General features: G+C 50.7%; 1 protein-coding gene across 1 annotated transcript in view; it reads right to left on the bottom strand.

Annotated features, from left to right (window-relative positions):
• The window catches only part of Itga11 (integrin subunit alpha 11), a 114,662-nt gene extending 102,134 nt beyond the window's left edge, over window positions 1–12,528 (bottom strand). Inside the window, exon 1 of the mRNA XM_005316733.5 lies at window positions 12,273–12,528. Coding sequence (XP_005316790.2) covers window positions 12,273–12,510 — 238 coding nt within the window. The 5' untranslated portion in view covers window positions 12,511–12,528. The remainder of the gene's footprint in view (window positions 1–12,272) is intronic.
• Window positions 12,529–14,753: the final 2,225 nt, after the last annotated feature.

Genomic DNA, 14,753 nt, shown 5'->3' with positions numbered 1-14,753 from the left:
CGGCATCTTCTTTTTTTATTTTTACAATTTAAAATAGCGACGGGGGTCGTGAGACCTGTTTGCTCACTTGAACTCTGTCTCCTCTCTCACTGGGGTTTGAGTCACACAGGGAGAGGACCAGTGTGTGCTGAGGCCTGCTCACGGGAGCTGATGGGGTCACACTGGTAGCTTGAAATTGACCCTGAGGAGAGGATTGACACCAGGGAAACTGGCAAATGCTATAAATAAGAACTCTTTCCACTCTATCCCAAGGACCAGAATCTGTTGTTAAGCATTGACCAGTGCTCCCCTGGAAGGGACTCTTTCTGTGTCCCCACTTTATCCTCAGCACATGGAACAGTGCTTAACACACAGTAAGTGATCAATGGACATTTGTAAAAGAGACAGCAAGAAATGAACACAAGTGTTCAGACCTTTAAGACTCTTAACCTGACAACGAAGGGTTGAAGGGGAGTGTGATGCTTAGAGTCTCAGAGAGGGACTGAATTTGGCTTCAGAAGCCCTAGTTCTAATTCCAGCACGGCTTCTAACTTGCTTTGCAACTTTGAGCCAGTTTCTTCCTCTTCCTGGCCCTCAGTTTCCTTATCTGAAAAGGCACACACTAAACTAATTGCCCTATCCCTAAGTCCTGTTGTAGGTTTCCAAGAAGTCCATATAGGTACACTTTTATCATCTTTAAAACTTTACTCTCTCACTGTATTACACCAACTGCAGAGGGTGCTGTTTATGTTATAGTTGATGTAAGTTATGCAGTGCACAACCTGTATAGTGGTACGAGGCAGCCCTGCCTACTCTGATCCTGGCTACAGGCATTTCAAAGAGAGCTGAATTGGCTATCTGATATACTAACCAGCTCAAAGAGCTCTGACAATTTGGTCTTGGTTTTCCAGTTCCTAAGCATGTGTCCCACTTGTCGTGGGTGTATGGATCAAGAGCCCTGGGCATCCAAGATTAGCCCCAGGCCAGCAAGTGTTTGGGCAAAGTAAGAGCAAGACAAAGCTCAAGATATGCAATTTGTGGCAGGGCTTTCCCTTGGAGGAGAGGAAGTAGGGTAATGAGGACCCAGAGAACTGCCGGGCCAGTCTGACCCTGCTCTTTGAATGTAAACTAAAAAAAGGAATCGTGGGGGCCCTTCCCTTCCAAGTCTGTGGGGCTCGCCCTACAGTGGTACACCCCACCCACCAGAAGAGTTTTCTGGTTGCTCAGGGCTCAACACAGATGCACCAGGTGCCATTTGCGGGCTGGGTGTGGATGGGGCATTAGGGAGTGCAGGGTTCTGTTCCCTGATGGATATACAGGTCCTTCCAGTCTTCAGTATAGGTCCGTCTTTCATGGTTGCAAAGCCATCTCAATTGCCTCCTGCCTCGTTAGTGTCAAAGCCCATGAGCTCATCTGCCTTTGCTAGAAAATGAACTTCCTTGTGAGGTGGTGAATTTCCTGTCGTTGGAGGGTTGCAAGCCATGGATGGTCACTGTCTGGGATGTTCAGACGCTTGGTGCTGGACCTCTCAGGGACCTCCAAGGCCCAAGACTCCTCTTGGATGGGTGGACGAGCAGGGGTCAAGCATGCATTGTGTCCACCCGTGCACCAGAGCAAACTGTTTTAAAATAGAGTCCCCATTGTTAACTTCTTGTTCACGTATGAAAGGCAAAGTTCTGGCTCAGGGAATGTTCATGGAAGCAAGGACGCATAGTCCCCAAAGGGCCCTTGGAAACACAAAGGCCAAACATTTCTTTTAGAAGTGACTGAATGAAGCTCACTCTAGTTCAGACTCCAAGCTTGACCCAGGGGTCCTCATCTTGACTCCAGGGCTCTGCCATTACCTTAGGCTTGAGAGGTGGAGGCCAGCCCCAGGCTTTGGTCTCTACATTGGTAATGTTCAGGGTTGGCCTGGATTGGTCACCTGGGCTGAGTTCCGGCTGCTTTCAAGCAGCCTCTGGTGATAATCACTAGGCTGTGGGGCAGGGATAGAGGGAAAATGGGGAACTCCTCTGTCTGAATTAGTTTGCAGTGGTTTTCATGCCCAGCAGGCTGAGCCGAGCCCGGCCTGAAGAGGGGGCCCAAGCTGGCATGAACTGAGTGCTTACGAGGGGTGTGTAGGGCAAGAAGGTTCAATGATTCCCAGGGGAAGAGAAAACAAGAGAGAAGGGAGGGAACGGTTCCCACTATCCAAGGGATCCAGGCAGGCAGCCTTGTGAAGAGTAGGGTGCTGCTGATGAGGTGACATAGACAAGTCTACAGGCATATGACCGTTCTTCTGGCAGCGGTCCAGGAGGGCTTTGTTTTCTAGAGTTGCCAGAGAGAAGAAAAGCAGCAAGTTCCTCCCCACTTCCACTCACTTCAAAATATCTGTTAGGGAGGGGGTTGGGGGTTTCTTGGTCTTTTGTAAGAGCAACAGATTTGGACGGCCCTCGGGTTCCATGTAAAATCCCCCTTTGCCTTCACGAGTGGGCACCCTGGGAAGGCTGCCCTTCCCTGCCTATGCCCAGCCATGGAGACCAGTCTAGTGGGGCCACTGCCCACTCAGGAAGCTGCCAGAAACAGCCAGGGACCTGGCTGCTTGGTGGCGGGGAAATGCTCCTGGGCCTTACCCTCACCTGGGCCTGGCGCAGGAGAAAAGGGACCCTCCTCTGTGTGGACACCTGCCAGCTCCTGAGCGCTCCTCAGAGGGTTCCCAGGGAGCAGCTGGCCCTGGAGGAGACCTCAACCAAACCAGGTCTGTCTCCCAAGGAGTCCCCCAGTCACCTCTGACTCCCACAGCACTTCCCTTCTGGCCACTAGGAGCCGCAGGAAATTTGTCCTTCCTGGGAGGCACAAAGGCACCAGGAACCTCGTATCCCCACGGAGAGAAGAGTTCAGGTTGAACAAGTGTGAACATGAAAACTTGATCACACAGGAGTTTTAAAATCATAAGCAAATCAAATCCTACGTTTTCCCAGCAATTATTGATTAGGATGAGGTTCCATGAAGATCTTGAGTTGACTTAAGGTTCACTTAAAGAAAACCATTAAATGAACGCACCACGGGCTCCGCAGGTAGAGCCAGAGTTGTGTGCAGGCAGAAGACGGCTCTGGGCTGGAGAGTGCTTGCTCAGCAAGTGTGAGGCCCTGGCTTTGCCTCCCACCCAGCACCACAAAAAACAAAACAAGGGCTGGGGTGGTGGCTCAGTGGCCGAGCACTTGCCTAGTACGTGTGGGGCACTGGGTTCAATTCTCAGCACTAACATGTGAAGAAATAAAAATGATAAAAGTCCATTGAGAACTAAAAAATATTAAACAGAACCAAACAACAACAACGACAAACAAAACCCAAATAAGCAACAACAAAATATCATGAAAGAAGGTAGCTTTTGAGATAACAAGCTCTGAGTTCTGGGTTCTGGCTGTCTGGATTAGCAGCCGTCATCTGACCTCTCAGAATCACAGTCTCTGGAGCCCGACGGCCTGGTTTGCATCCAAAGCTGTGACTCTACCACCTGGGAGATCTCGCCCCAGCGACTGAACTTCTGGGTTAGCCAATGTTGCTGTTAACATTTGTGAGCATTTCATCGCTGACAGGCATTTTGTTATGGGGTAGTATTTCCAGTTTTCATACTGATCTTACAGGTCAGGATTACAAGGTAGCACTGGGATTTTCATGACACTATCCACTTGTCCAAAGTCCCCCACTTAATAAGCATCAAGGCCAATGTTGAAAGCCTGTGTCCATATGACCCTTTGGGGCTCAGACCCAGTGTTTCCGTCTGTGCAATGGGGGTTCATGTCATATCCTAATGCACCATGGATGGCTCTCGTCAGATAGCTCCCAGAGATGGGTCTCTGTTCAGCCCCTGCCCTCTTCTCCAGGCACTCCCAGCTCCTTCTTGGGCACTAAATAACATGGCTACGTTCTGCAGAGTATGGTTGATGTCTGAATCACAGCGTTGTGTGGGAAATGAGGCTTTTGAAACTTCTGCTCCACCCTCACTTCTTGCCTAGGAGGTCATTATATACCTAGGTTTCCACTGTGTCAAACCAAGGGTGGTGGGGGACCAGGCTGGGGGGCAGGGGTGTGTGTTGGGGGTGGGTTTACGATGTGCCAGATGGGATGCAGGCAGATCCACACTGAGAAGAGAGGAAAGAGCAGAGACCATCTTGGGGACAATTGACCACAGTCAGACCTGCCGGCGGGGCCTCTCGTGCAGCCTGCCAGGGCTGCTGCCCCTGGCTGGCCTCGCCGTCAGCAGCAAGCACATTCCACAGCTGATGTTTGGCTTGTGGTCTGGCCTGGCTCTCTCGATGGTTTCTTCTGCTCTAAATGGCTTTCAAAACCAGAATCTGAGCTCGCCTTAAGTTTGGGGCATGAATCACTGCTTCTGGGCCTGAAAAGGGGATGGAGGGACAGAGTCTCCATCCATGTTATGGACGCTTGCTCTCACTCAGGCCTGTCTGTGTGACAGCTACCAGTCATTCGAAAGGCTCAGCGTCAGACTGGTTTCCAAGCTCCCAGGCAGCATACCACCTGCCCCACAAACCCCACCAGGGCACATGTAGGAACTGACTCCATTTCCCCACTTTGAACCTCGCATCCCCTCACACTTTCCTCAGCCAGAGTCACCGCTTGCCTGTCATTTGGGCTGTGGATTTAGTCCAGTGGTGGAGTGCTGGATGCTTCCTGTCATTCCACCTGCTCGCCACTGTCATCCTGTCACATGTAACCTCCTCCCTTCCTCCTCAGGAAGCTTCTGCAAATGTAGATTAGAATGGCCTAATGCAAATGTCCCTACCCTCCCTCAAAACTCTTCAATGGCTCCCATCTGCCAATCCAAATGCTCTCATTGGCATTTGGCTTCTTTCTCAGTGGCTCTAGCTCACTGTTTGGTTCTTGCAGTTCCCCACAGTCCATACTCCAGCATCCTGCTCACCCAACATCAGGTGGTTTGCATCAATATACTCACCTCTTTTGCTGCCAAGTAAATCCTTTTCTCAAAAATAAAAAAAAAATCTGTCTCTCACCCCTCAAACCTCAGATTCCTCCATCTGTAGCTATCTTATAACCAGTATTATTTCTTCCCTTGTACTATCATCATTTATCAAGTATGAGTACAAAGAGATTTCAGACATCTGTCCTGCCCTTAAATATCTTTCTGCTTCCCTGGACAGATGGCTCTTCCACTCATTTGCTACGAAGCACCTATTGCATCTAGCACTATGCAAGACCTGCGTCTGCAGTGGTGGATCCGAGGCCTGGCATCTGTTCTCGTGGTCTCCCAGCACAACAGGGAAGGTGTCTAGCCAGGGGAAGTACCACTGGGTGGGCAGGAACAGGATACCTTGAGATCATGTGAGGGGGCCCAGGCTCTGACTAAAGGACCAGGCAGGCTTTTAGGAGGCCAAATGGAGACCTGAAGGATCAGTGGGTGTTAGCCAGGAGAAAAGAGGGACAGGATCAAGGGGGATACAGGGGACAGTGTGAGTGCGGGCTGGAAGCAGCTCTTGTATTAGGCTAAGTCAGAGAAGCTCAGTTGGATGGGGTGCTGTAGGGCCGAGCAGGCCTCTGTGGATGTGGATCTGCTGACGGGTGAGTCCTGATGGAGACAAGGGCCTGCAGGTCAGGATTTGGCGGGCTGTGTTTGTTAAAGATCAAGATTGAACCCATGCCACTGCACATCCCTGGGGCTGTGGGAAGGCCAGTTCTGCAAGACCTAGCTCTGCAACACGCCAAGGTAGCTGCTCCAGAGCCCAGCATCAAATTCTCAGAGGTCTTCCCCAAAAGATTCTCAAAGTCAACAGAGACAGAAATGTTTGTGGGACTTCAGGACTTAAAAATGATCTGTGGGCCTTCAGAGTTGCTCCATGGATACCCCGCCTTCCATGCATACCAGCACTTTGCACGAGCCTGTACCTGAGGAGTCTGCAGACTGCTCCCCACTCCCACATTCCCCAAGGCAGAGTCAGTGCCTTGTCTATAATTTGGAATCTCCACACTCTAGTCGCCTGGGCTTCACGGGGGCTCAGTACATGTTGCCGAACTGGACAAGTCACTCAGGTCCTCATCCGTAAAGTGTCTTTCTTGCCAAATGACAGACCTGTAGGCAGGACCATGTGAGCAGGGCTATTTTGCAGTGGATCCTGCAGATTATGTAGCTCATCCTACAAGTTGTATAAATAAACTTGGAGAGGAACTCCGTCTGCTAAGGGACTGATGCTCACCACCAATCATTAACTCTGAAGGGCATGAGCTCCAGGAAAAGAGCATCCCCAGCACAAGGAGAGGAAATGAAAACTGCTTTGTGGCCTTCTTCCTTGAAGGAAGAGGAGGTGAGAGCCTGGAATGGGCTGAGAAGGAGGAGGGTGGAGATTAGGGATATTCCAGAATGATTCCAATGATCTTGCATGACTTGACTACCACCGGTATGGAAAAATCTACCATTAGAACATCATTTCCCTGACTGAAGTATTCTTTACTCCTTAAGTTCCTCACTGGATGTAGCAAATTAGGATCTAAACCTCACCCTTGGTCAGAAGACCTGGCCCTGAGTCCCCAGGTGATCTTGGGAAAAAATCACAGAAATCATTTAACCTTTAAGAGCCTCCGCCTTCCCCTCCATCTAAAGGGAACATCCTTTCCTGACAGAGGAAGGCACACTCTTTGCAGACTGTGGGTGGGAGCTGCACCTTCTAGCCCATTTCATGGTTTTTCCATGGCTTTCCTGAGCCCAGCTCTCTGATCTATAGAGAAGAAATGGGCCCTGGAAATCTGCAGGGTCAGGATTCTTGGTAGTCTGGCTCAGCTGGTGAAGCTGCTTGGGGAAGAAAGCTGTCAGCCCCAGCTTCAGAGGCATGAACCCCTTCTCTGTGTCATCCTGTTTGGAATCCTGGAGCATGTTGCTATAGCAACTTCCCTAACTCACCCACATGCCACGTAGAAAAACCTCTGCCCGCTTTAGAGCTTCACCATCCAAGCCACAGGCTGGGTTCTTCTACCTTATAGAAAGCGGCTGGCTGTCAGGGACAGGGATAGGGTAGGGCTCTGATTGGCTGGACGAAGCCAAGCAGGCCCCTAGCCTCCCCTGTTTCCTCTGCTGGCCAGTCCTGGTGCCTAAAATGCCCTGTTTTGCTCTTTATTCCTTTGGTTTAAGGCACAGCCCAATTACAGTGCAAATCCCTTTGGGTGGGACACATTGAGTTGTCCTCACTCTTTGGCGCTGATCAGCATGAATGAACTTATTAGGCCTGAAGCTCAGAGCAGGTTTTGATTAGGGGAATGGAAATGGGCAGGCTGGGGAGGAGAATGGGCTGAGTGGGAACTCTTGGGCAGTCAGTGTCCCAGGATATCAAGGCCTTTGGGGACAGGTGGTTGAGCGCTTGTGGAGTCTGATCTGGGATAGTGAGGAAAAGAGAAATCTCAGGCTGCGAGGCACCCGTGAGGACCCCATTTCACCAAGCCAGCATCTTGCATGGAGGAGTTGGAGTCTAGCTGAGTCTGAAGGGGCAGGTGCCCCACACCCTGGTCAGGGAGGATGATTGTTTGCACCCTGATTTCATTTTCCCTGAAGTCAGCTCCTTTGCCAGGGCCCCATATTGTCTTTCTATGCTTTCCAGTCCCATTTCCCAAAGAGAGAAATTATCACGCGTGGATTTAGAGCCGTGGCTTTGGGTCAGTCAAATCCTGATCCTGCCTCTTACTTTATCGACATAATCTTGGACTCTTCATTTCTCTTCACTCGTGTAGCCTGGGGATCACAGTAGTGATTTCATGATGCGGTTGCAAGGTCTAGCGGAGATGCATGGAAGTGTGTGCACAGCAAATACTAAGTGACAGAAAGGATAAAAACTGCTCTGTGATCTGAGGGCTTGCTGGGAGCCAGATGTTGCTCTGATCACGTGACATGAGTGAATCACATATGGATGGTTAACCCAAGCATCAGCTTATGAAATTATTCTACCCATTTTACAGTTGAGAATACTAAGCCTCAAACGGGATTATCAAGGGTCGCCCAACTAGAGGGGAGTCGAATGCAGGTGACCTAGCTCCTGACCCCTGCTTGTGCTGATTATTACCACTGCTGGCTGAGGGGTGCCAGGTCAGTGTTCAGGTGAAGGAAGAATTGAGAGCATGGGGAGGGGACTGGCCCACTCTGATTTTTCCTTCCGAGTGAGATTCTATTCATCTTGGTCTTAAGTACTCAGTGTGAAAACTCTCCACTGAAGTTTTTTGAAGCTCATTTCTTTTGGGTTTACAAGATGACCTATCCTAGTCTCCCCTCATCCCCTCCTCCCCTCACTGGGAACAAACTCCTAGGATTTCAGTGGCATTAGGATTGACAGGATAGACACAGCAAAGCTGGGGACAGTCCCACCTGCACCATGGCTCACCATGGGAAGCTCTCCATGCTAAGGAGTGTGAGTGTCTTGAGCTCACAATTGCTTTGGGGAGAATAGTTTCCAATGACTATGGATCCTTGGTGAGAGCCCTAGATTTGGGGGTAGGAGGGGCACGGGGCATGCAGTGAGTGGCAGAGATGTCATTTTTTTGAAGTGCACTGGAGCATTTTTAAAGCTTATTTTGTAGCAGACCCTCCTGGAGTCGGCCAAAGGCCACTGTCTGGGGAGGATCATGACAATGCCAGGCAGGCGCACTCCAACAATGACCAGATTTAATTCCAAAAGGAAGATTGAAGTCTGTGGTGAGATGATAGTATCCCAAATTGGGCCTTGTGGAGAGGAAAATGAATTTCTTAAATTCTTCAGATGAACTCCCTTCTACATAGTAAGAGCCAAGTCAGCTCAGAACACAGTTTTCTCCTAAGCTTAGGGGTTGAGGCAGGGTGTGGGGGCTGGGGACGAAAGGAAGTTCCCTGATGTGGAGAGAAAAGTGAGGAAGATTTCACTGGGGGCGGGGGGGAGGGAGATGCAGAGAGAGCAAGGGTGAGGTGAGACACTGAGTCCCTCCAGGGCCCACAGGCCTGTGTGGGTGGCCTGGGAATCATGAGAAGGACAAGCTTTGCATCCCATCTTTGGGGGTCCGTGGTGGAGTGAGTTCTCACTGTGATCAAAACCATAGGCCAGGTCTTTGGAGGGAGATGCTGGGGAAGTCTTGGTTTATTTAGACTCCTGGCAAAAAAAGAGAAAGAGAGTGAGGCTCCACCTCATCTCCTTAGGACCCCAGAGCCTGCATGTAATATGGTGGGGTTCAGAGGCTTCTCAGCTCACAGTGGCTGAGGGTCTTGACCCATAAGCTCCCAGCAAAGTGGACAAAGGGGAAGCAAAGTGACAATGACAAACTGCATCTCCCAAGCTAGAGAAGCTTGGTTTATTTAGGGCACTGGCCTGTATATCTCCTCTGAGTTGCCAACAGATTTCCTTTAGATTTCTCTTATGGACTTGAGTTTGAAAGGTGTCTATCTGTGCATCTTTAGATTCTTACAGACAGGAAGATGATGATGGAGAAGAAAGACAGCCTTAGCGAGTGCTTAATATATGTCTGGCACTTTCCCAGCAAAAAGTATGTAAATGTGCTTATTTGATCTTCATGACAACTTTATAAGTTCTATTATTATCCCCACTTTGCAGGAAATTAAGGCACAGAAGAACCATGTCGTGACTTGCTGAGCGCACAGAGCACTAACTGGCAGAGCCAGACCTTTTGCAGCAGTGAGACTCTTTAGCCTTTGCCCCACTCTGTGTCTGGATGTGCTTTGTGTCTTTACGGCGCTTGGCAGATAACAGGGGCTCAGGTGCATTTTTAAAAGAATCATCGCTCATACTATGGATGGATTGTGATTGGAAGTTCTGGTCAATGGACCTACTCCGTCTGAACATCAGCCATAAATGTCTTCAGATTTGTTATTTCTTCTTTTTTTTTTTTTTTTAAGGCTTTCCTGATAGCTTTGTCTACCCCATCAGCTTAGCCATTCAGCAGCCAGGGCTCTGAAAACGCAGAAGCTCTGAACTCAAAGTATCTTAGTGACCACTCACTCCCAACCTGGCCTCTAGTAAATCTCTGGTCGAACCAAACTGTGCCACCACCAGCAGGCAAGCTTCTTGGTAATTCTTTACATTGCATCCATGTGACACACACGTGACAGATCAACATTAATTCTGCCTAGGTCTTGAGGAATGGACCCAATGACCCCTGAGATCCTTCCAGTCTGTAAAGTCCAGGCTGACCAACATCACCTTTGTGGATTTAAAGTATACACTTTTTTTTTCTTTAGCATCCTAAAATCTGAAGAGTCTCACTTAAGTCACACTGACTCCACATACTCTTCCAGAGTCCTGTTCAAATTTATCTCCTCCTTCAGGAAGTCACCCTGGCTTATTCAACTGACATTGAGCTTCTCTCATCTGAACATCCCCTAGTGTCTCTGCTCCATTGACTCCCTGGTACCTCTGTTTAGCTCTCCCTGGTCTGGCTTTGTCCTCAGCTATGGGCAAGGCTCAGACTGCACACATGCTTAGGCCCTTCCCCCAGCTCCCTGCAAGCAGATGTCCTTTTTTTCAACATTGATTGATATGTTTAATAAATCCCATATTTCAAGAACCCAAACTGGCCAGACATAACGCAGAAGTGGTTTTCTCCATATACAGGGAGCTCTGAGTCACAAATCCTGCGTCTTTAGAGGTCCTTTAATGTCACTGTCCTTTACCACCTCTCTTTCTTGAATGACAACACCATTAACAACCACTGACTGAACCCTACTGTGCCTGTTGGAGAGGTCACAGAACCAGTGCAGGGCTGGACAGACATGGGCTCTGGAGCTGGAACTGAAAGCCAGGTCTGATTCCAAAGCCTTTCTGCTGTTAGCTTGCTGAGGTTGAGACTGTCCCCCAGCTTGGAAGGCAGTCATTCCATCTTAGATTATGGGGCAACATATCTGGCACACAAGAGTAGATTTCTTTTTACTGTGACTGGATTTCAAGTGATTTAAGGACAGTTCCTGATGTCACCCCTCTCCCATCTAAATGAGGCTGGAGTGGGCTCTGCCCCCTGTAGCTAATTTCTAGACATTTGTGGAGCCTGGTGGCAGCTCTTCCTTTTCTCCCAAATCCAAACTTCACACACCAATGTTTGTTTTAAACTGTCACTCTAGGATCTAAACTGAATCCCCCAGCTGGAGGCCCTTTCAACTATAGGACCTCCCAGAAGTTTGGTATACCACGACAGGAGGGCTCACATGTTTCCTGTGGTGTCTGCAGGCTGGAGAGAGGGTTGGAGGGTCTCCACCTGCGCTCCCGGAAGGCCCCTCTCCCGCTGCCACACCATCAGATCCCAACTACTGGCTCCAGCTCAGGCTCGGAGCCACGCAGAAGGGGAGGAGAATCCTGGAGCCCACACCCAACCCGTGCTCCGGACTGGACCTTGCTGGACATTCCTCACGCAGAAGAGGAACCCCCAAAATTTCCTCCCGCCATAAAACAGCGCTGCTGGCGGCCGCCCCGTGTGGCTAGAGATGTGCCAAGACCTGTGACTAGGTTCCCGGTGCAGACAGCCCAGGTCTGACTTCTGCGGGACTCGGGTTGCCAGCTGCGCCCCCACACCTGGAGTACATTAGGCAGCTACGTGCGTCTTGGCGACCGCGGCTTCCCCCGGATTATTGAATAATTGCATACTTCCAAGCGCGGGTTGTGGGGGCGCTGTCCTATTCCGACCCCGGGTATCAGGTAACTTTTCCAGAGGTCCTGGATTGCAGGACTGTGTGCAGCCGCCTGTGACCCGGCAGATGAGGATTTGCCACAGCCTAGGGGCCAAACGCCCTAGGGCTTCCTTTAGTACCCAGTGAGATGAACTCTGGGCAGCTTTTCACTCCCGCGTCTCCCTCTCCAGCCTCTAGGGCTGCGGCGCCTGATTCTCCAAACTTTGGGGTGCGCCCCCAGATCCACGCACAGGCACCGAGGCACGCTCGCTCGATGTGTCCATCCCCTTTCCCAGTCGGGGCCCACACTCCTGGGATGCCTGACTACCCCAGCCTCTGTGTGGGAACCGCAGCATGGCCCTCGGGGACCCAAGGCACCCAGTGGTGCCACCAGCCCTCAGCGCTTTTTCAACTTAAACCTCCTCAACTTTTCCCAACACACCAAACTGCGGACTCTTAAGATGCTTCCGCGCACCTCGATCTTTTGCTGAACTTGGAACCTTTAAATTGCAGTCAGTCCCAGGGGACCCACGTCCCCAAGAGCAGCCAAGTTCCGACCCTAGGAAGCGTATGGTGCTCCCTCTCCTAACATCTGGATCCGTGGTCCCAGCGGAGGGACTTCCAGAGACTAAGGAAGGCAAGGGGGGACACGTACCTGGCCACAGGCTGAGCGCCCAGGCCACCACGAGGCCCCTGGGCAGGTCCATGGCCCGCAGTGCTGCGGCGGGTTGCGGGCGCAGAGCGGCAGCTGGGGCGGCGAGCCAGAGTAGCAGCCTCCTCTTCTCGGCGCCTGGAGCCAGCACTGCGCTCAGCGCCGGTTCCCTGACAGCCGCGGCCCTTTCGGAGGAAGTGGGAGGGCTCGAGCGGCGGGGAGGGGCGCAAGGCCACCACATGGGCTCTGGCTTCAGGCCAGTCTCGGCCCCTCTGCCACCTGGGCAGGAGGCGTGCAGCGGCCACGACGTCCTCTCCACATCTGGTCTTCTCCCCCTGCCCCCGACAACCACTCCTAGGAGCCAGCTTCTTAGGCGGTGTGCCACCTGCCTCTCTGGGACCACCACCAAATCAGGGTCTGCTCAGGAAAGTGGTTCAATCGTCCCATCTCCCAGAGAAAAGAGCTCCACAAAGCCCAGAGGGAAACTGGAGGTGATCCAGCGATACCCCTTGTGACTCAGGTCTCCCTTAGACAAGCATAGTGGACGTCCCTTAATCATGCATTCCAAGACATCCTTTGTCTCTCTGCATCCTGGGTCATGAAATGTAAAGGCCAGAGATCTTGTGACCCTGGAATAAATGCAGATCCTCCCTCCTCCACTCTCCTGACTCCTCCTCACCCTCCACACCTGAGCCCTGTCGAGGCACCTAGGAGGACCTGAACCACGTTAACAAATCAAGATGCTTTTCTTTGGAACCCAGACACCTTCCTCCCCAGCCCTCCTTGTAATAAAAGACAATCTACTTCAATGCTTATTTGTTGAAAAAGCTTTTAATCAAGCCGTGGGCCACAACTGTGAGTGCGGTGGCTGGCCTTCCCAGCAGGGGAGGAGCAGAGGCAGAGGGCAGGATAGCAGAGGGCAGAGGGCAATGTGTGGGGAAGATGGAGCAGAGGACTTGTCACTTTCTTAGGAGGGTCTTCCTGTGCCCTTCCTTGTCCCCTGTCCCCACTATTCAGGTCCTCAGACACATGCTCATCTTCTCTCTCTCTCTCTCTCTCTCTCTCTCTCTCTCTCTCTCTCTCTCTCTCACCTTTATTGTACTTAAAAGAGAAACTAGACTCTGATTAACAGAATAATTTGATTAACTTCTCTCTCCCTGAAATCTCTATGAGCACTCAGTCCCTAGACACCAGAAACACAGGAGGAGGGTGGATGAATGGATGAGTACAGGAGGTGGGGTTTTCAGGCTAGGAGAGATTGGAAGGGCTTCCTGGAAGAGATGGCAGGGTTCCTGAGGATGAGCTGGGTTTTGAGCAGGCCTGTGTTCACATGAATGGAGTGGTGGGCTTGTGTTGGCCTCTTCAACGCCGCTCTTTTCTTGGTAGTATGGTGGCATTTACTTTAATATATTCATCTCTGCTACTTAGCCACAGACTGGGAGAAGCTGATTGCATCCCTGATGTGTGTGTGTGTGTGTGTGTGTGTGTGTGTGTGTGTGTGTGTGTGTGTAGGCAAGTACTTGGCGGTGGGAGTAGGGAGAGAGAAAGCAAGCAAGCAGGCATGGGGTTTTTGTAGAAGTGAATCAGTGTGTCACCATCCACAGGACATAGTTTAGAAAGGGGAATATGACAGAGGAAAACAAGCTTTCTTGCTTTTGTAAGAGAGTTTCTGGAACACAAGAACTGACTCTCTACTGTCCTACCCTGGCCTTCTCTTCCAGGCTGGGTAAAGGACAGAGGAAGTGCTGAGAAATTAACAGAGGTCAGGGTGGGAAGGGGGATGTAGCCTTGGGATGAGGCAGACATTTGATGACACAATGGAGAAGAAACCAAGTGCAAGAGGACCTTGCAGAACCCCTTACTCAAGCTACCCTGTGAGCCCACCCCTCTCAAGACTTCCTAGTTATGTGACAGTGACCATGGCTTAAGGATTGAGTCAGGATGCTTGGAGCCTAGAGCACTCTTACCAGTACCTGCCATCCAATAGGCTGTGACCCCTTCCCAGCCTTGCCCAAGTTCATGCTCTGCCTAGTGGTGCTCCAACTATGGTGCCTTGGAATTACCCAGAGCACTTGTGAAAGCTGCAAATTATCTGAGGATCAGGGAGTTGGGGAGGGTACCCCAGGCCCTTCAGATGGGGGGTAATCTGCACACTGCCTGTTGAAGGGGTGCTCTGGGTGGCACCATGAGTCTTGCTGGTAACAATTCTACCCTTCATTAACTTTCATCATGGTGTGGGAGTCCTGAATACAGTGTGTGTGCTTCTGCATAACACAGGACTGTTGGGAGAGAGGTGTGCCCTCATTTATTCTTTCAGCAAATATTTGGGTGCCAGCTGTCCCCTCACTGCTCTGCAAGATATAGCAGGAGAAGCTTGTGCAAGAGGAGCTACTGAGGGAGCCCAGAAGGTGAGAGTGAGCTTGTATTTATTTATTTAATTATAATTTATTCTTAATTTACTTGAAGTCATTTCTTATTTAATCA

This window comes from Ictidomys tridecemlineatus, chromosome 5, assembly GCF_052094955.1.
Source record: "Ictidomys tridecemlineatus isolate mIctTri1 chromosome 5, mIctTri1.hap1, whole genome shotgun sequence".
Taxonomy (NCBI): Eukaryota; Metazoa; Chordata; class Mammalia; order Rodentia; family Sciuridae; genus Ictidomys; species Ictidomys tridecemlineatus.
Note: the sequence above shows the minus strand (reverse complement) of the source record. Positions and strands in the feature narration are given on the sequence as shown.